At 39.6% G+C, this 17,131-nt stretch overlaps 1 protein-coding gene across 9 annotated transcripts in view; it reads right to left on the reverse strand.

The window, feature by feature from the left end:
• The window catches only part of kif21b (kinesin family member 21B), a 50,574-nt gene extending 36,486 nt beyond the window's left edge, over nt 1-14,088 (reverse strand). For all 9 annotated transcript variants that reach the window (XR_013327764.1, XM_077727352.1, XM_077727349.1 and 6 more), the window contains exons 1-2: nt 13,679-14,088; nt 387-609 (exon numbers count right to left, since the gene is read on the reverse strand). Coding sequence is in view for 8 of the 9 variants with exons in the window: in XM_077727352.1 (XP_077583478.1) it covers nt 387-609; nt 13,679-13,719 (264 nt within the window). In the remaining variant the exon portion in view is untranslated. The remainder of the gene's footprint in view (nt 1-386; nt 610-13,678) is intronic.
• Between the last annotated feature and the right edge of the window lie 3,043 nt (nt 14,089-17,131).

A 17,131-nucleotide genomic window follows, 5' to 3' on the forward strand; every position in this document is an offset into this window, starting at 1 on the left:
TTTAAGTCACACATGTCCATTTAATCTTGAATACATTTTTGCACTGCCCGTAATTTTTGTTTGTTCAAACCGCGCATAATGTTTTACGTTTTTTTGATTGACATTTGGCCATTGAGGGAATGTATAACCATCATAATGACAATAACTTAATTTTTAGTTGGTACTTAGTGTCAAAAATATTGATAACCACAACACATAAAAATGAAAGTTAATCATGTGACTTTTGATGTAACAATTCACCCCCTCCACACACATTTGATTCAGCTGCATATCTTTAAACCCAGAAATAAAGCTGAGCAACATTATAATACTGCTGCATTGATCCTTACTCATGAGACTGAGGATCACTTGACAGGTAACCCAGGAAATGTGTATCTTTAACGTACCTGGCCATAAGCAAACACAGTGGCATTGTAGCCCTCAAAACAGCCTTCTATGAGCTTGTGAACACATGCTTGGTAGATGCTCTGCTGTTCCGAGTCAATGTCAAAAACAAAGTCGTAGGTGAAGGCCTTGTCTTTGCCCAGAAGGACTTGTGGCTCTCCTGGGGTAACCATTGTACACACGTGGCAGCCCTCAATCTTCTCTTTGGCCATCTGAGGACGTATCCTAAGAAATGACAGAAAACATATTCAATGTAAGTAAAGGAAATATTAGAAGTGCTCTAAAATAATACAGAGGCCATAGTGAGAGTAAAAAAAAACAGTTGGCTGTGCTGGTTTAATGAAGCATATTAATCAAGGACAAATCACTCTTGATGTGCAAGAAAGTAATCAATTAAAAAAATGAGCCTATGACGCTTCCGTGTCGGGCTTTCCTGTTTCTCCCAGTGACAGGCGCTGTGTTATGAGCTCCGGTTTGAACTTGGACTTTTTGGGCCTGTCTTCTTCTGGCCCACATTAAATGTCTTATTCCAAAACTTCACATGATAAACCACAAGTCCTCATCCACATACCTACTCCTTTTCCATTAAGTCATACGCCCTATGCCAGCTACTGTCCTTCTGTTAAAGTCGTCTGGGTTTTTTTCTTTGTACAATTTCAGCTTTCATGGATCTGTCTGAGTCTTGATAGTATATTTTTGAAAACGCTTTGAAAAGATTCCATCATTTAATTGACATGTAAAAAATCTATTATAGTGGGGCTTAAGCTTTGACAGACAGTTCATTGCAATTAATTGCTTTAGCCTGACATCCCTGGTGTAAAGTAATCTTTGACTTGATGAGTCTGCAACAGTGAAAACTCATCAGCACAAAGAGCCCAAAGTCATTTAAATGTGGGATAGTTTTACATCTTTGCTAGCAAGGGGTCTCATGGCAGCCACAATATGACTGTAGTCCTTCGGATACTTAAAGGGGACCACTTGAACTAATTTAAGGAAAATAGCAGCAGGAGTTTAATGTATCTTTGTGTATGTTAACTTCCTGCCAAGAAAAATGCTTTCAGACATTTTAGTGCAAATGAAATGTAAGATCTGTGGCATAGTCATGTGGTCATATTGGCCTTTGTGTGTGGAGAGGTAATCACTTTAGAAAACAGACAACATGATGAGTCAACGTTATCGGATCACTGTCTATTGCTCCACATGCTAAACTGGGAATCAATCCTAAGGGGATGCAAATCAACTTGCTCATTCTCTGAGACCACTTCACTGACCACTAGTGGGATATGGAAACAAAGACCCTTACAAATCAATCACATGGTCATAAAAGTGAAAGTTGGGTGTTACCGTATCACAAGGAACATAAATTTTTCTTTATTTATCAATTATCAATAGAGGGCTTTTATCACTAACATTGACAGCAAAGCGTTATTCCGCATCGACACATTTTGTACCCATCAGCACTTGGCCCATTAGGATAATTAGTTTGCATCATCATTTAAGAAGACAACATCTCTGCATTATGCTGCAGGCACAATTTCTCTGTGCCTGTGTGTCATTCAGTTGGACATTTTGAAGAAATGTGGCTTACTCTGAATGAGAGTGCCCTTTAGGAAGCCAAAACATTAGTAATGGGTTGTCATCCTCATCTATTTCAAAGTCTAATAGCAGGTGACACCTTGCACAGGTCACCAATAAACAAAAATGCAGACATAGAAGTAGATACACGTAATGTCGGCACCCTATTGTAGTGTAAGGCAAATGATTGTACAATGTCAGCAGAAGCACCATTCTAGAGTATGTGAAATGAATGACTAAAATTCATAAAAGAAGAGGATATTGAGACATTGGGGTACTGTGGAGGCATTTGTCTTTAAATAATTTCAGTTTTTTTAAATGAAAATGAGATAATTGGGTACAATGTAGCTGGGAATCAGGACATCAAGACCAAAAACAAGCTCTGCATACCTGGGGATAGACAAGTCTGACTGTCACACATATAAACACAGACAAAAGGAAACAAACACACACTGATGAAAATCTGTGTGTCCACAGGGAGAAGAAAGGAGCAGGTATTTTTACTCCTTTCAGACACCCACAGAAGGCTCAGCTGGACCAAAAAAGGGACAAGATCTATAGCATTGATTGGGAAAGCAAACACATCTGTCTTGTTTAAACACTATCTATGATTCTCTTTGACACATGCACACAATATGACATTTAATACAGAAGAGAAATAGAGCAAAACCTCACACTTGAGGTATGAATGTGGATGAAATCAAAACTGTTAAAAGAAAAAAAACACATGAAGCAGATTGTAGATTCCTTATGGCGCAAACCATTTCATCTTTGCAGATAACGGATGAAATTTCCTCAAGCCTGATCTCACACATAAACACAAGCATGGGCATGCACACCCAGTCACAATCTCATTATAAAAAAAGCTCCAAGGGAATCCCCTCATTAGACTAATTATCAAACCCAATAGTGCTAATTAGCTACAGACAAACAAACAAACAAGCACGGTCACATGCACTAATTATGCTTCTTCATACCTTGACAGCAGTGAAAGTCAAAAATACCAGATGGCAGAATAGACTATGCAGCGACATTCTCGAATATACAATTTTACAGTATCGTCCTTCAATCATAACACCAATTGCAGAGCAATGATTTCAAAAGATGTGATAAAACAGCCATGCATTTTTTGATGTTTTTCCAGTTAACACACATTTCAATTTTGCACATTTTCCCATGTATGTATGCAATAGTGGTGTAATTATTCATTGATCTGGATCGATATATCAATTGGTTATGAAACAATCCTCTTTTGGGACAAAATGTATTCATTTATTTAACAATGTTTATACTTGAAAGGGAAAATTGGTTGCAGTTGTTGGAGAATTACCCCACTTAGTATTACAGTCAGTCTCTTTCTCATCGCAATTTAGATAACCAAAATTTTCATATAAAAGTCTCTTGGAAAAATGCACTGGGGTTATAAATAATTGCACTAAAAGGTTTGAGTGTATTTTTATCTTTGCGAATGCAACGGTTGTTGTTTTTTTATAAAGAGTCCCATGAGCATCCTTGGTCTGTACATTTGTTATTTTAAACACACAAACTGAAAAATCAATGTTACGAATGCTAATGTAGCATTGCTTTCAAATTTCTACTTCAGCTGGGTTGGCTCAGGGGGTCCAGGGACTCCAGTTGCCAAGGGAACAGTTCAAGCCACTCAGAGACTGCTAATGTACATTGACCAGATGAGTGTGGACATTGCGTTTACACCATCCCTGAAAACAATTGTTCTCGAAGGGTTAGGGCACCTCCAAGTGTGTAGTAATTCTCACATTCTTTTCCAATCCAAGATGAGACTCCAAGTCGGTCACCAATGATTCCAGCCTACTGCTGACTACGTGTGTCCATGTCCTTTCAACCTTCAGCCCAGAACAGCGATTCTAGCCAAAGAGCTCTTTTCCCTGGTGTAAATAGCTTTCTAAAGACCAACAGCCATACACATCCACACACGCTCCAAGAGGCTGAGTTAATCGTATTCACTTTAGCGGGAAGTGTTTCAGGGCTCTGTTGTTTGTCAGCTGGCACAGGAAGCCTGCAACTGCTCCATATAACACTCGGCCCATTTATCCGAAAATAAGACCCACAAACAGCATCACGTAGATAACTCCTTTTAACAAAGTTTTATTCCGGAACTCCGATTTAAAAATTGTAAGTCTTCACACCCACTTGGTGTTCCTATAGTACGTTTGCCAGCAAAAACACAAAACGAGAGGACCACTTCCATTTCCCTTCTTTCTGATAACAGCAAAGCCTCACTTTAAATCACCCTGGCTTGCTGTGTTCAAAACTATCCAATATCATTTTCTTCATGGAAGAGAAAAAAAGACAATTTTTGGCAGGTAATAAAACACTGAGCAAATAAAAAGGGAGGGGAACATGGACAGGGTGGGATTCCTGCTCTGTCTGCTATGCAGGTAAGGAATGAAAATACTGATTTGTGCCAGATAAGATTTCTTCTCCAAAGGGACTCTTGCTGATGAGGAGCATCTCAGAAAGCCCAGATATGACATTGTTGTGCTCTTCATTTTTACTGCTTCAAGCAAAATCCCTTTTTTCAATGCCCATTTAGAAATGTTTCAGGATTATAGCCATGGAGGATGCCCACAAAGCTTTGTAGAATGGACACAAAACAGACGTTTCATTTTCTTAACATGTGCTGTAAAGCAGTTTGTGCTTTGTGTCCCATCTTTATCTCATAATGTGGCTCTGAGTTCATGGAAATATGTTTTAACTTCACTTGGATGTGTTTCTTATTCTGGAATAACATTTAAAAATTTAAAATCCCAAAGTGTCAGCTGTGTTCAAGACATCCTTTTGCATTTTTTTTATTTAACTGAAGCCATAATCAAACAAAGTAATAATAGTAACATGAAGAACAACAGGCTAAATAAGCATCTCTTAACATTTTTCAGATAATTATAGCCTAAAAAAAAACATAACAGTCGGCGGTCAGAAAGAAAAAATATATTTATCGCACTTAAGTATACACAAGTTCGTTACACTACCGCGTTATGGTTAGTGAAAAAGAGAATCAAAATTGGCAAATGGTCTTGAGATATTAAGCTTCATTCATAGGAATTTAAATAGCTGAAATTGGAAGAATTGGCTTGTAGATTCATCGGGTTCAAAGGATACAGCCATAGAGCCATTCTGGCAATTTGATCTTAGTTCTTTACCTGTACAAGCACAAAGGAGAAACTTTTTGCTGCTAAACTCCCAGACAGAGGGGCAGTGCCGCCTGAGGCGCGGCTGGCCGTTGGCAACAACGTTAAGGGATAGCAGCACTCACATTCTGTGTGCTCATTGATTTGACTGCTTGTGTTGGCACGAAGTGTCGCTTTCTGGAGCACAAACCAGCGAACTGGTTCATCGACATCAACTCGTGCCTTTGCTTAAGCAAGCCAGACTTTGGGGTCATCGTTGTCCTACATTGTGCACACAAGTCTAGGTCAACTGTTCGACACAACTCCATTTGCTCACTATCTCCTCCAGCTAATTTACTTCGAAAAATCTGCCAAGTTCAAGGGCTCAATGTCTTAAAAGTACCGCGTGGCTCATTTCTTTCCGTTGTTGTAATTAAAAGAACGGAGGGCCACGTCCATGTCGCGTGAGGACATAGAAAGAGGATGATTTGAGGGAACGGTTTCAAATAACCTTTTTTGGCTAATAATGCACACGATAATGGCAAGTGCAATCTGAGTCCATGGGATTTGAATACAACAAAAATGGACCTGCGGCAAAATAAACACAGCAGATTTCCTATACCCTCCATTGGATCATTTTTTAAAAAAGAAATCTCTGCAGTCGTCCCAATATTATCAGCACCATACTCAGAGTCATCATGCTCTCAATCATCAACAGTGTTGGAACTTGGTTAAGTTCAAATACAATGCATTTTGCATTTAGTATCTTTACATTGAGGGATGTAAGATATTGAATGTTAATAGGGAACAATTAAACACTCAAGTTCTCAGCAAAGGTAAAACAATATTCAAAAGTGATCATATAATTAGTGATTAGCACAGGATGGAGAGGTTCTATGTGGGTTTGAATCTCATTCCAGTTTAACAGAGATAAATAGGTTTAATAGGTATTGTTCCAACTCAACTAATGGTTGCCAGTGATCCCTGTTTCACAGTCAAGGAGGACCAGAAATGAAAAAGTCTAGCCTCATAATCGGCAGCCAATTAGTTAATGTTTTTGAAAAGTCAATATTTTTTTAGTAGTTACAATAGAATACCTAAAAAGACTGATTAAATATTAATGAAATAATGAAAATAATTGTGTCACTGTGTCATTTCTCCTGTCAAATTGTTGCAACCATCAATCAATTGGATGATCATCCTTCATTGTTACATGGGCAAATCAGTGCGCATCAGCTGATCTGATTCTGGGTCAATCCCCTTCATTTCCGCTGCCTTCCGCTACCCTCCCAATCGTCTGCCCCTTTTGCACCGCCCAAAAATCACCCCCACCATCACCCCCACCATCACTCCCCCCGGAGGAGGAGGAGGAGGAGGATGAGGAGGAGGAGGTACACGAAAAATTCAAATGAGCATCCTTTTCCTGACAGATGGCCTTGATTAGGTCAGAGAGCTGCGAGACTATTCCGGTTTGATTCCAATTAAATTCAACACATTTACAGAAGATAGTAAAGCATTACCAATTCTCTTGTTAAAGAGCAATAGGATTAATATCATAAAACAGGAAATTAACTATATTGTCACTTTGTAGCTTAGCAATAAATTTTGTAATTGCACACCTGTTCCCTTTAATCTAATATGTCAAATTCACCGATAAAAGTTGAATGGATTCACATTAATAAACAAATACTCGCCTCTAAAGCAGATAGTAAAAATGATGAAATTCTTTGTACACTTAAAATAGTCCTTAATTTGCAAATATGGGGGAAAAAACAACTGTAGTGTTGCTGGTAAACTGGAATTATCAACATTTTAAAATGTACTAGACCTTTTGAAAAACAACAAAAAGGTGAGTAAGCGCAATAAGAAGCAATCCTTTTAATGAGAACTCCAATATTAAGCACAAAGCAGAGAATAAAAGCCAACTTTTACAAACTCATGAGTTACATAATAAATACTCATGAGGTATCAGAAGAAATGCTGGTGAGCTCAACAAAAGTACAGCAAATGCCTTAAAGCAGGATATAAGCAGGAAAATGTGATGTGTATTTTAACTGAGCATTGAGATGGAGGAACGAGGAGGGTGAAAACCTTAGAAAAATATCCCAAAGGCTAATGACAATGTTCGGTAAAGAAGAGTTGCTGGTCAAAGGCAAGAGGAAAGCATATAAACTCTATAGAGACAAGACATAGTAGCTTATGAATGGCAACAAACAAATGACAGAAAACATTTTAGGCCTCATGACTGAGGAGGCAAAAGAAGTTGAGCAGATTCCATCAATTGGCACAATTGCAGCCTTTGAAGGGGCTCAGCGGCTTGCATATATAACAATATTTCGTGGACAAGTTGTCTTTCAGAGCCTAGTTGGCAAAACTCTTTGTTCTCAGAAGCACTCGTGACATCAATCAAGGCTTTTTTTGTCTGCTAGAGTGAAGACAAAACGTTAATATTCTACAAGGACATATCAAACACCTAACTCCAATTGACATCCAAAGGCACAGTATATTTGTATGCCATCATACAGTAATCATCAGTTTTCATAAACGACAGCCAATTTCGAAGCAAAACTTCAAATACAGTGGTGCCTTGAGTTGTTCAGCTATTATATACTTCAACTTGTGAGCAAAACCTTGCTGTTTTGCATCACAGAAATGAACTTAACTCATGACCAATAGGAGCAGCACAAAGCCCATTAAAATAAAGCAAATCTGTCCCGATGGACCAAGATGATGAAGTTGTACAAGTGCATTTTCTGTTTATCTGTGTTCACAACAAAACAATGGACAAACTCCAGTCATGATTAAGCTACTTAGCTTTGTTAGTGATTATAGGCCAGCTGGCTCCCGTACATACTTCAGAGTAAGGACACATTGACAGACCACTTTACCATAAGTTTAATCACAATGTAACACCTAACCCTGTCTGACATCATTAATCCTAACCAAATGGTCAACTCTATCCTTCTTTTCAAACTGGTAGATTGCAGCACTTTGGGATGTACAGGAGTATCAGACCCCTCCCTCAACACAAACACACACATCTCATTATCAGCTCAGCAGATTCTGACAGGAGCTTGACTGGAGCATGTACCAATACAGAGCAATATACCAATGCCCTTGCAAAGTAACACATTTCGAGACGTATGGGAACATGGCAAAGACTGGCAGCTGTCCCAAATTATTCATGCACATGATGGCCCCGCTCAAACCCACATGCAAAGCAGACAAAACACACACAGATGCAGAAACATACACAGTGCATGCTGTTTTCATGTTTATAGTGCTGTTTTCACCCCAGAATCTTGTTTAGTTTTTTTACAATCATTTCTTGCACCACGCTTTACCACCCACTTTCTGTCTTCTTGACATTAATGGCAAGGGTGTGCAAACTCAGCACAGAGCACAAAGACCCGTACCAACGTCAGACTCCTTCACACAGCATCCCCTGTATACACACACACACACACCCAGGAAATGCTGTTAAAAGGGCCTGTGCTATGTATGCCTTGCATATCTGTCAACTCAAACCGCCTCAGCTTGTCAGTGTGTGCATAACCACAACAAGAGGAGTCAAACTGTTCCAAGGGAAATAAATGTGTGCGACGAGATGAAGGGGAAGAAGACATGGTCAGTTTCAGGAATCCAAATAGAAGGACAGAGTGTATAGAGCAAACGATGTCACCAAAAACAATATGCATTTCATCTTTAATGACATTCTACCAAGTTCATTGTAAACTTTTTGGTGATTTTTCTCATTTATGTGACATGTCAAAGGAAATAAGAAACTCCTTCATTTTTTTTTTTTTTTACACGTTTTATCCTTGTCAGGGTTACAGCTGACTTTAAATGTATTGCTAATAGTGTCCAAGACGCTTTAATTTTTTTTTATCATCTGAATTCATTTGTAACTTTTACTGAGATCAACCATGTCAACACACTCATCAGAAGCTGAAAAAGTAACCGTTGAACAGGAAGTGAGGTTTGTTCACAAGTGGCCTGACAGGAAGTCATTCTGCAAAACCAGCAAGCCATTTGAGAGTTGGTGCAGACACACACAAGTTAATCCATCTCCCGATGTGTAACATGCCATTTTAATGCAGCCTATTCACTTCAAAACCCACAGAAAATTGCATTGGATCATAATGAAACATCATGTGCCAACATAAATACTCAAGGCCATGGAAAATATTATTGAGTTGAATTGTAAGACTGTTGTAGCTTGGCAACTCCTTTGTCCCTTGTTTGCCCCTTCAGTCAGACACAATCTGCTCACAAAGCTTCATTACACAACAGTCAGCTGTTTTCAAGCAGGTGACAGACACAACACCTTTAACTCTTTTACCCCAGTCACTCCTTACATCTTAAGTTTGTATGACTAGGCAGTACAACACTGAATAAACATTTACTTTATCATTTAATGAATCCATTAAATCTTCTCAAACTGATAATTGCCAAAATAAATGGCTAATTACTTCATCCAAAAGTCAAACCTCTTTTTTTTTCCCCCTTCGGTAAAACATAATCCCAATCTCAGAACTAATCACAAGAACCAAAAAGTCAATTAATGAGCAAATCCCTCAAGAAATATGTTGACAATATCAAAATTTCAAGTGATGTGAACAAAAATGTGAATAGAAAACTCATTCCCAATACAAAGGCATGTGGGTTAAAATATTAGAGGGCTCTTATACATTCACCTTAGGACAATAAAAAGATGGTTTGGAAGGGTAACGACAACAAAATGGAGCTTGAGGTCATGAGGTTGAAGAGGAAGTGATGCACAGCTGCGGAGAGCTACATGGGAGTATGCTCATGTCAAATTTCCTGCTCTTCCCCCATTTCAGATCTTTCAGCGCAGTTTTCGCAATAATTGAGTATAACTTTGTTCAGAAAATGCAGCTCAATGCAAGTTCCCCGGGTGGAAATACTTCCACTTAAATTGTTTGACATTACAGCAAAAAAAAATGAATTTTTCCTCTTTGTTGAAGATTGTGCATTAAATAAAATGATGATTGAAGTGCTTACTTTGTCCTACAATTTTGTACAAATTTCACATTGCGGGTGAACAAAGTCTCTCACACTTTCCAGTAAATCTCCAAAAAAGCTTGTTATACGAAAGTCACAAATGCAAGAAATGTCTCATGTGGAGAATACATTGCAGCACTACCCAGTGACCTGCATAAATGCCGAAGCTATATACACCTCGCTCCCACAACGCACTTTTTCCCACCAATGTTAAAGTCTTCTTAAAAGGCAGGCAGCCCCCCTGTGGGGATAAAGCTCATGTGGCAAAGTATTAACACTCACAGGAAACAGGCCAGACTGGTAGCCTATACAGGACACATGTCCAACAACAAAATGTTTTCAAACGCCTTTCTGTATCAGCTGGGAAGGACCTCACTTTATGTCCAACACATCATTATTTCAGTGATATGTCATGAATTTCTTGAATTATTTAGTAATTTGTTATCAAACACAAAACTCTTAAACACAATGCCTCCATTCAACTATATGTGAGGAATAAATTAAAATCATGAGTTTCATGGAAATGATGCAACCAAGAATGCATTTATTTGTTTACTGAGTTGATGTTTTGGATTCCTGCCTCACTGGTGGCATCAAGAAGAACATGTGGGGCAAACTTGGCAATTCCTTCGGGTCATAAATCTTAAATTAGACCCAAAGAGAATCCTGAAAGAAAAGACTGCTAAGGTGAGAACACATCTATCAGGCATCACAAGGTTAAAGACCACAACTAAACAGATTGCTCTTTGTGTCTATTTATGGTTGGCTGTGCATGCTGACTTAGCACTTTGGCGAGAGTGACTTGGCACGTTGAGACAACGACATGGAAGAGATGGCGTGAAAGAGAACAGGATTAAACAGGAAGAGCTCGTCGGGCTTAAGGAAATGTACGGACTGCTGTTGTTGTGTTACACACACTAAAATGCTGACATTTACAAGCGTGTGTTCGTGCTCGGGGAGGGCATTAAGCTTTTAATTTAGGGCAGATGTTTCAGAGGGCACCCTGGAGGTGAGCTTACTGGGGTCTGACGAAGGGTGGGGAAATGTCAAATTAATGTTATGGCCATCCCCTAAAGTCAGGCCGCCATTGAAACAGGGCCGTTTTGAAGTAAAAACGGATGAAATCAATGTTGGTCTGGATATAAATTAACATGACAGAGGTAATTGAGTCTTAGAGTATGTTTACACAAGAAGCTAAAAATGGAAAAATACATTCTTTTGTGTGACAACAAAGTTGTTAAAAGCATACTTTTTCCCCACTAAGCTCTAAAAACTGAAAATGATGTGAAATTAATTCCCAGTAGTTGGTGATAGAAGGACTAAGGACTAAAAGCATATGCTTCTTCTAAAAATACAAAAGGCTCTTTAATAGTATATCAATTATCACTGCATGTCATTGTGTGCCATACAGATGAAATTGTACATGCTGAAACCATTTCAAAACCATTGAATCTGCAGAGTAAATAAATATAGATTATAGAATCAAGTATTTCGTTTTATGCATTTTGTCATTTTTCCGCACTTTTTTTGCCTGATTTTTCAGCATATCGCAGTCTAATCTGACAAGAGGTATTAAAACGCCTTTTAACAAAGAGCAATCAATTTATGCTTACTAATGCCCATTTCTTCACACTCCAGCGTTGGACAGCTGTTTTAGTGATTTTTGCTAGCCTGAATGAACAAGAATATTTTTACAACAATCCTACATAATAGCAGCAGATTGTACTGTGTTCAATGTGATGTGTGTATAGTACGTGCAACTGAATGTCTACTCATTCTTCAAGCAGCTCTATGTGAATGCAGGCTTGTAGGTCACGTCGCTGGTCATTGTTTAGGGAAGCCAGGGCAGACATTCAGGAAATGGATGCTGGCGACTCAGACTGGGTCGGCCTTTGCTACGACCTCTCTGCCCTGCTCCGTATATGCTCACTCACACACACACACTTCATGCAGCCTAGCCTGGCCTGAGGGCACCACAACATGGGACCAATTACAAAACACACCCCTCTTTTATAGATGGCCAACTTTCTCAGGTTTAAGTTTGTGAGGTCAGTGGGAAAGCTGTCAGTATGAAGTGTTTAACTTTGCTCATGTGCTTATTTGTGTGAAACTTATTTCCTGTCAAATATACTTTTGGTGCCACTTAAAAGTACACATAAATACAAACACATGACTGAGAAAGGTGGTGTTTGGCCTCCCACCAGCTCTATAATCATGCAAACACTCACTGTTTCATTACAATTTAATAGGTTGAGATGGGTGTGTGACTATGTGATATGTTTTGTCATGATGATATAGAGGAGAGTGTATAAGAGTGCAGGAGAATGGCCTGCCAGTAAAGTGTTGACACATTAACAAGTACAAAATATGCCAGTAGAGATCCCATTCTCTTAAGCAAATGAAAGTGTGTATCAAGCGAGAATGGGAAATAAATTCACGTATACAACTTCAAAATGAGTTCCTAAATGGTTAGTCAGTTATTCAGAGGTCAGATAAGAAGATCTGTATTGTAAAAATGAGTGTGACACATTGGCTATTTGAAAAATCAATCCTAAATTAAATAATTGCCACTGAATGACAGCTGTAGCTTCTACAAAAGGCTTTTTCACTCGCTCTTCATATCAATCAATAACTTGAGTTGAGCAGCGGCCACCAGCTGGCTCTGAAGCTTCATCTTTTTGTGCATCTTTTTTGTCAACACCACCTTCTCCACTTCCTGTTACTGTCACTGCGAGCAAGCACAAAAGAACTACACTCAGCTGTAAATGGAAAAGTGACTCCGAAGCTCGCCCTGGGGAAATGGGAGCCGTCGGTAGTGCGGTTCATCTTAAAAGGATCTGCGACCCCTCCTCCCTCTAAGTTCAATGAATGAATGAGTTACTCCCAAACTGGGGCGCTCAAGAGGGTCATTGAACAAAATTGAGCGAGAGTGGAGAGAAATCCCATCATATTAATGACGAGATCCGTACAAATGGCGATCCTTTGCACTTTAACATATGCAAAAAAGCAATGTTAAAGTAGTATTAAGTCAGGCACATACAATACACACACATATGAACAGTCTATTATTTTAGATGGTCCGCCAATATCTCCTCATGTGAATAGAAAAGCTCGAGCGCTGTCCAAGCCTTGAGGTGCTTTTTTTTCCCCCCCAACAAAGGCACTGTCTTCTGAGCTGGGGCATTGTGCTTAGGTGGAGGGGGAGGCAGGTTCCAGTAAATCAAAGCAAGAAAATATATATTTATATATACTATACTTTTTTCTATCCATTTTTGGGTGGTACTTATTCCTTCTCACCTGGCTGCAGCTGTCCTTGCCACATCAGCATCTCTAAATAAAATACTTCACTCAACATGGACACATGCTGTGGAACAGTGTAAAATGCAGAGGTCGTGGTGTGCAACATGCAGTGTTAAAAAAGCCAAGTAACCTTGCCATATGATTCGGCATAAATTGCCCATCACTGAAGCTGATGCTTCAGATTGATAGCCACCCAAAGGGCACATCCGCACAGACACAATGTGATCTGCATATTGGAGAGGGCTTACCTCAAGGCAACCTTCACGCAGCAGTCACCCTGACTCGCCATTGTCTCGTCCAGGTCCCACGCGGGTCGTGGAGGATATCGGATGTTTGGATTTAGTGCGTTGCCACGGTACGCTGCGACGGCTGCAGCGGGTCTCGGCGTCTCAGGTCAGCGTGAGTAGCCGTCAAGAGGTTCCCGTGAGCGGCTGCTGCCTCTTCCCGACTCCCGTCTGTCCCCTCTGCACGATCGCGTTCATCTTCCCCGGCTCTTGTGTGTCCGCCACATTGTAGACTTGAATCTGTAACGTGATCGTAATGTTATTGTCAGTGAGTGTCTGTGGCTGTCTACATGTTGTCTGAAGCACACGTGAGCGCCACTGAACGCAGCAACGCTCCAGTGAGACCGACGCGCTACATTGAGGAGACCGTAAAATGAACTGGAGAATGATGCCTTCAAAACTATCGGGATTTTTGCTATCAATTGTAACCAAACTGGACATGTTACATACTACACATCTTGCCACCGTAAAATGACCACAATTACTAGAATGGTGATTAATTGAGTAACATTCTGCATACCTTTCTGATTAAAACTAAAACTGCATAATCTACAAAATAATGAGAGGAAGGGTGATAGGGCAAGTGACTACTTTTGGTAGTAGAAAAATGAATAAAAACTCCCCTTTTTTCCTACCTCCCAACTATATTGCCTTATTGATTTTATCTTTTAACAAAATAAAGATTAGAAATTAGAAAAATGAGTAAATTTCAGGGTAATGCAGGGGCAATATTTAACTCATTGCCTGCATTGACAATGAATTAAATGAGTCCCCTTGAAATGATTGACAATTAAAGAGTATTAAAGTAGAACGATTAAAGAGAATAATGACTTATTTTGTGTGTAAAATGTGAGAATTATGCAAAACTACGAACGTGATTCTGATAAATTCTATCTGGCCTGTTAAAAAGGGATAATTACAAAGTGTCCCTGAAAGCAACATGATAATATTTGATTGATAAATGTTCGGACCAATGGTTGGAGTGTTTCCGTGGCTCGCGTAGTCTACACAGCCCCGCCCAGCAGCACACACCCACTGCGTTAAGTCACGCCCATACTATAAATACTCTGACTTGAGGCAGTGATATCACAAAGACCAGTTGAATTAAAACAAACACGTCACAATGTCATCATGACGCTTCAAATGGCCTAGGGTCCACACATGGGCAGATGAGACTCATACAGAATATAAAGTTAATTGTTCTTAGCATATGTGGGAAATTCCATTCAGCTCACTTCCTTCTGCAAAGTCAAATCTTCAAAAGAGGAAGTCCTTTCTCTTAGATTTTCTTTTAAAATAAATTCTGCATCCCTATTGGTGTCTGTAATGTTTAAGTTTACCCATAAAATTGCATATTTCCTCAAATAATAATCAAATCCATGTTATAAAACAGCCAAGCAGTAAATATAAACTCAGCTGCTTGCTTGAGGAGCTTATGATTTGGTGTGTGAGGGTCCGTTGGTCCAGGTAGCGATGTAGGCGACATTCTCCGCAAGCTGTGTTGAATTCCGCACACGATTAGCATCAAGTTATGAGGATAAAGCTCCAATCGCTCTAAAACTGCTATAAAACTGGCCAGTCACCAACATACACTTGGTGTACAGCAACCATGACATGAGGATGTGCTTGTTTTGACCACAAATGCTTTCGATAGCGACAAGTTCACAAATGACAAATCCATATTCTGTATGTTATTTTCTTCAACTATAAACAAAATGGCAACAAGATTTACATGGGACAATTTTCATGCCGATCCTAAAACATTGGGGATTCAAACCTCTGATTAACATAACAGCGCAGAATGAGTCAAAAGTCTTAAATTGGACTCCAAGAAAAAATATGTATCGTTCAAAAATCATATAAGGCATAGACCAAAAAGAATAACTTATACTTACACCCGCCAGTGCCTTATACAAAAATATAGCACATATAATTCAGCGATTTATACCGTTTTGATAGGACATGACATGAGTCGCAGCTCCACTACTAACAAAGTTATTGATAGCACTATGCCATAATCGAGTCCGAACCTGTTAGCATTGAGACAACAAAAGTTTTATCCTCAATTTATAAGGTATTATATCACAACAAGAGTTATAGAGATAAGAAAACATGAACGGGTATCACGTTCAAAATATGCATCTTGCTACCAAAACACAGGATCAATGAATATTGGACATCGCCATTTATTACTGTCACGAAACATTTTTCTCTCCTCCCTTTTATAGGTCGACTCAAAAAGAGGCCACAAGCGAGAAAGATGGAAGATGAGAATGCATCCTAATATATAAGCCCCCTCCCCTTATTCTTTGATGTCTCTATAATCCCTCACATGCGTTTTCTATATTTGGCTTTGAAGCTGCTAAAGCTAATCTCTCAAAACTCTCCACCGGAACAAAACTGCCTGAATTGGAGCTCATCTGACTTAAATGAGTGGCCAAGTGAAAGTCAAGGCTGTTGAATTGAGAACAGTTGTTTCACTTTCCTGTCATCCCCTAAGGGGGCAAACATGGTGGGCTTTTATGGAAGTGTGTGCATGTTTGATGGTGTTTTAGAGTGAAGCTGCTTATATTTTTTAGAGATGTGTGTTTTTGTGTGTGTATGTGTGTCGATTGGAATCCAGCATGCCAAGTCCTCATCACCACAGCTTGGCAATGTGACGCCTCCTGTTAAAGCTTTGGATAATTAACCGTGCTCTCACTAGATTTTTATAGAACACTTCATGATGAACAACTGCACAATTCCATTGGTTCTAATACATCTGTTCTATAATAAAATATGGTGTAGTGGTTCACTCGGCTGACTTTTTGCAAAAAAACAAACCAAAAAGATTTTGCGCAAGTACCCTGGGATATTGGGTGAGCTATCAGCTCAGCACTGGGAAATGAACACAATCTATGGATGAACATTTCAGCTCCAATGCCATAGGGCACAAACTGACCCCCACTTTGTTCTATATCTGCCCAGCCTCGGATGTTTCCTGCTAGGTTGCAAATGTACGACGGCTGCTTGAAAGGCTGGGGGGGGGGGGGGGGGGGGGGGGGCTGTTTGTAATGGCCGCGTTGGCCTCGGGAGTCTCACTCATTGACTGACTTGCGACCCCATTTTTAGAAGTGTGCATTTGTGCCGGAGTGTTCATGTCTGTATGTGTATTCAATAGGAGGAGAAAAATCAACAAAGAGTAGTTAGTTGTTCACTGAAGGTCTGTTAAAAACTCTTGGCAAGTCCCCCAGTCTTCTTCACAAAAGCTTAATAGAATCCATCTGTGTCACATGACTCAGACGAAGAGGTCAAAAGCCTCCACAGCTGTAGCTACAAGCTTGTACTAAAGTGGCCTTCCCTTCTCTATATTGTTAGTCCTCACTATGTAAGGTGCCGATTTGGGGTAAGAGACAGGGTTCAACCTTATCCAATTAC

Source organism: Stigmatopora nigra, chromosome 10, assembly GCF_051989575.1.
Source record: "Stigmatopora nigra isolate UIUO_SnigA chromosome 10, RoL_Snig_1.1, whole genome shotgun sequence".
Classification (NCBI taxonomy): Eukaryota; Metazoa; Chordata; class Actinopteri; order Syngnathiformes; family Syngnathidae; genus Stigmatopora; species Stigmatopora nigra.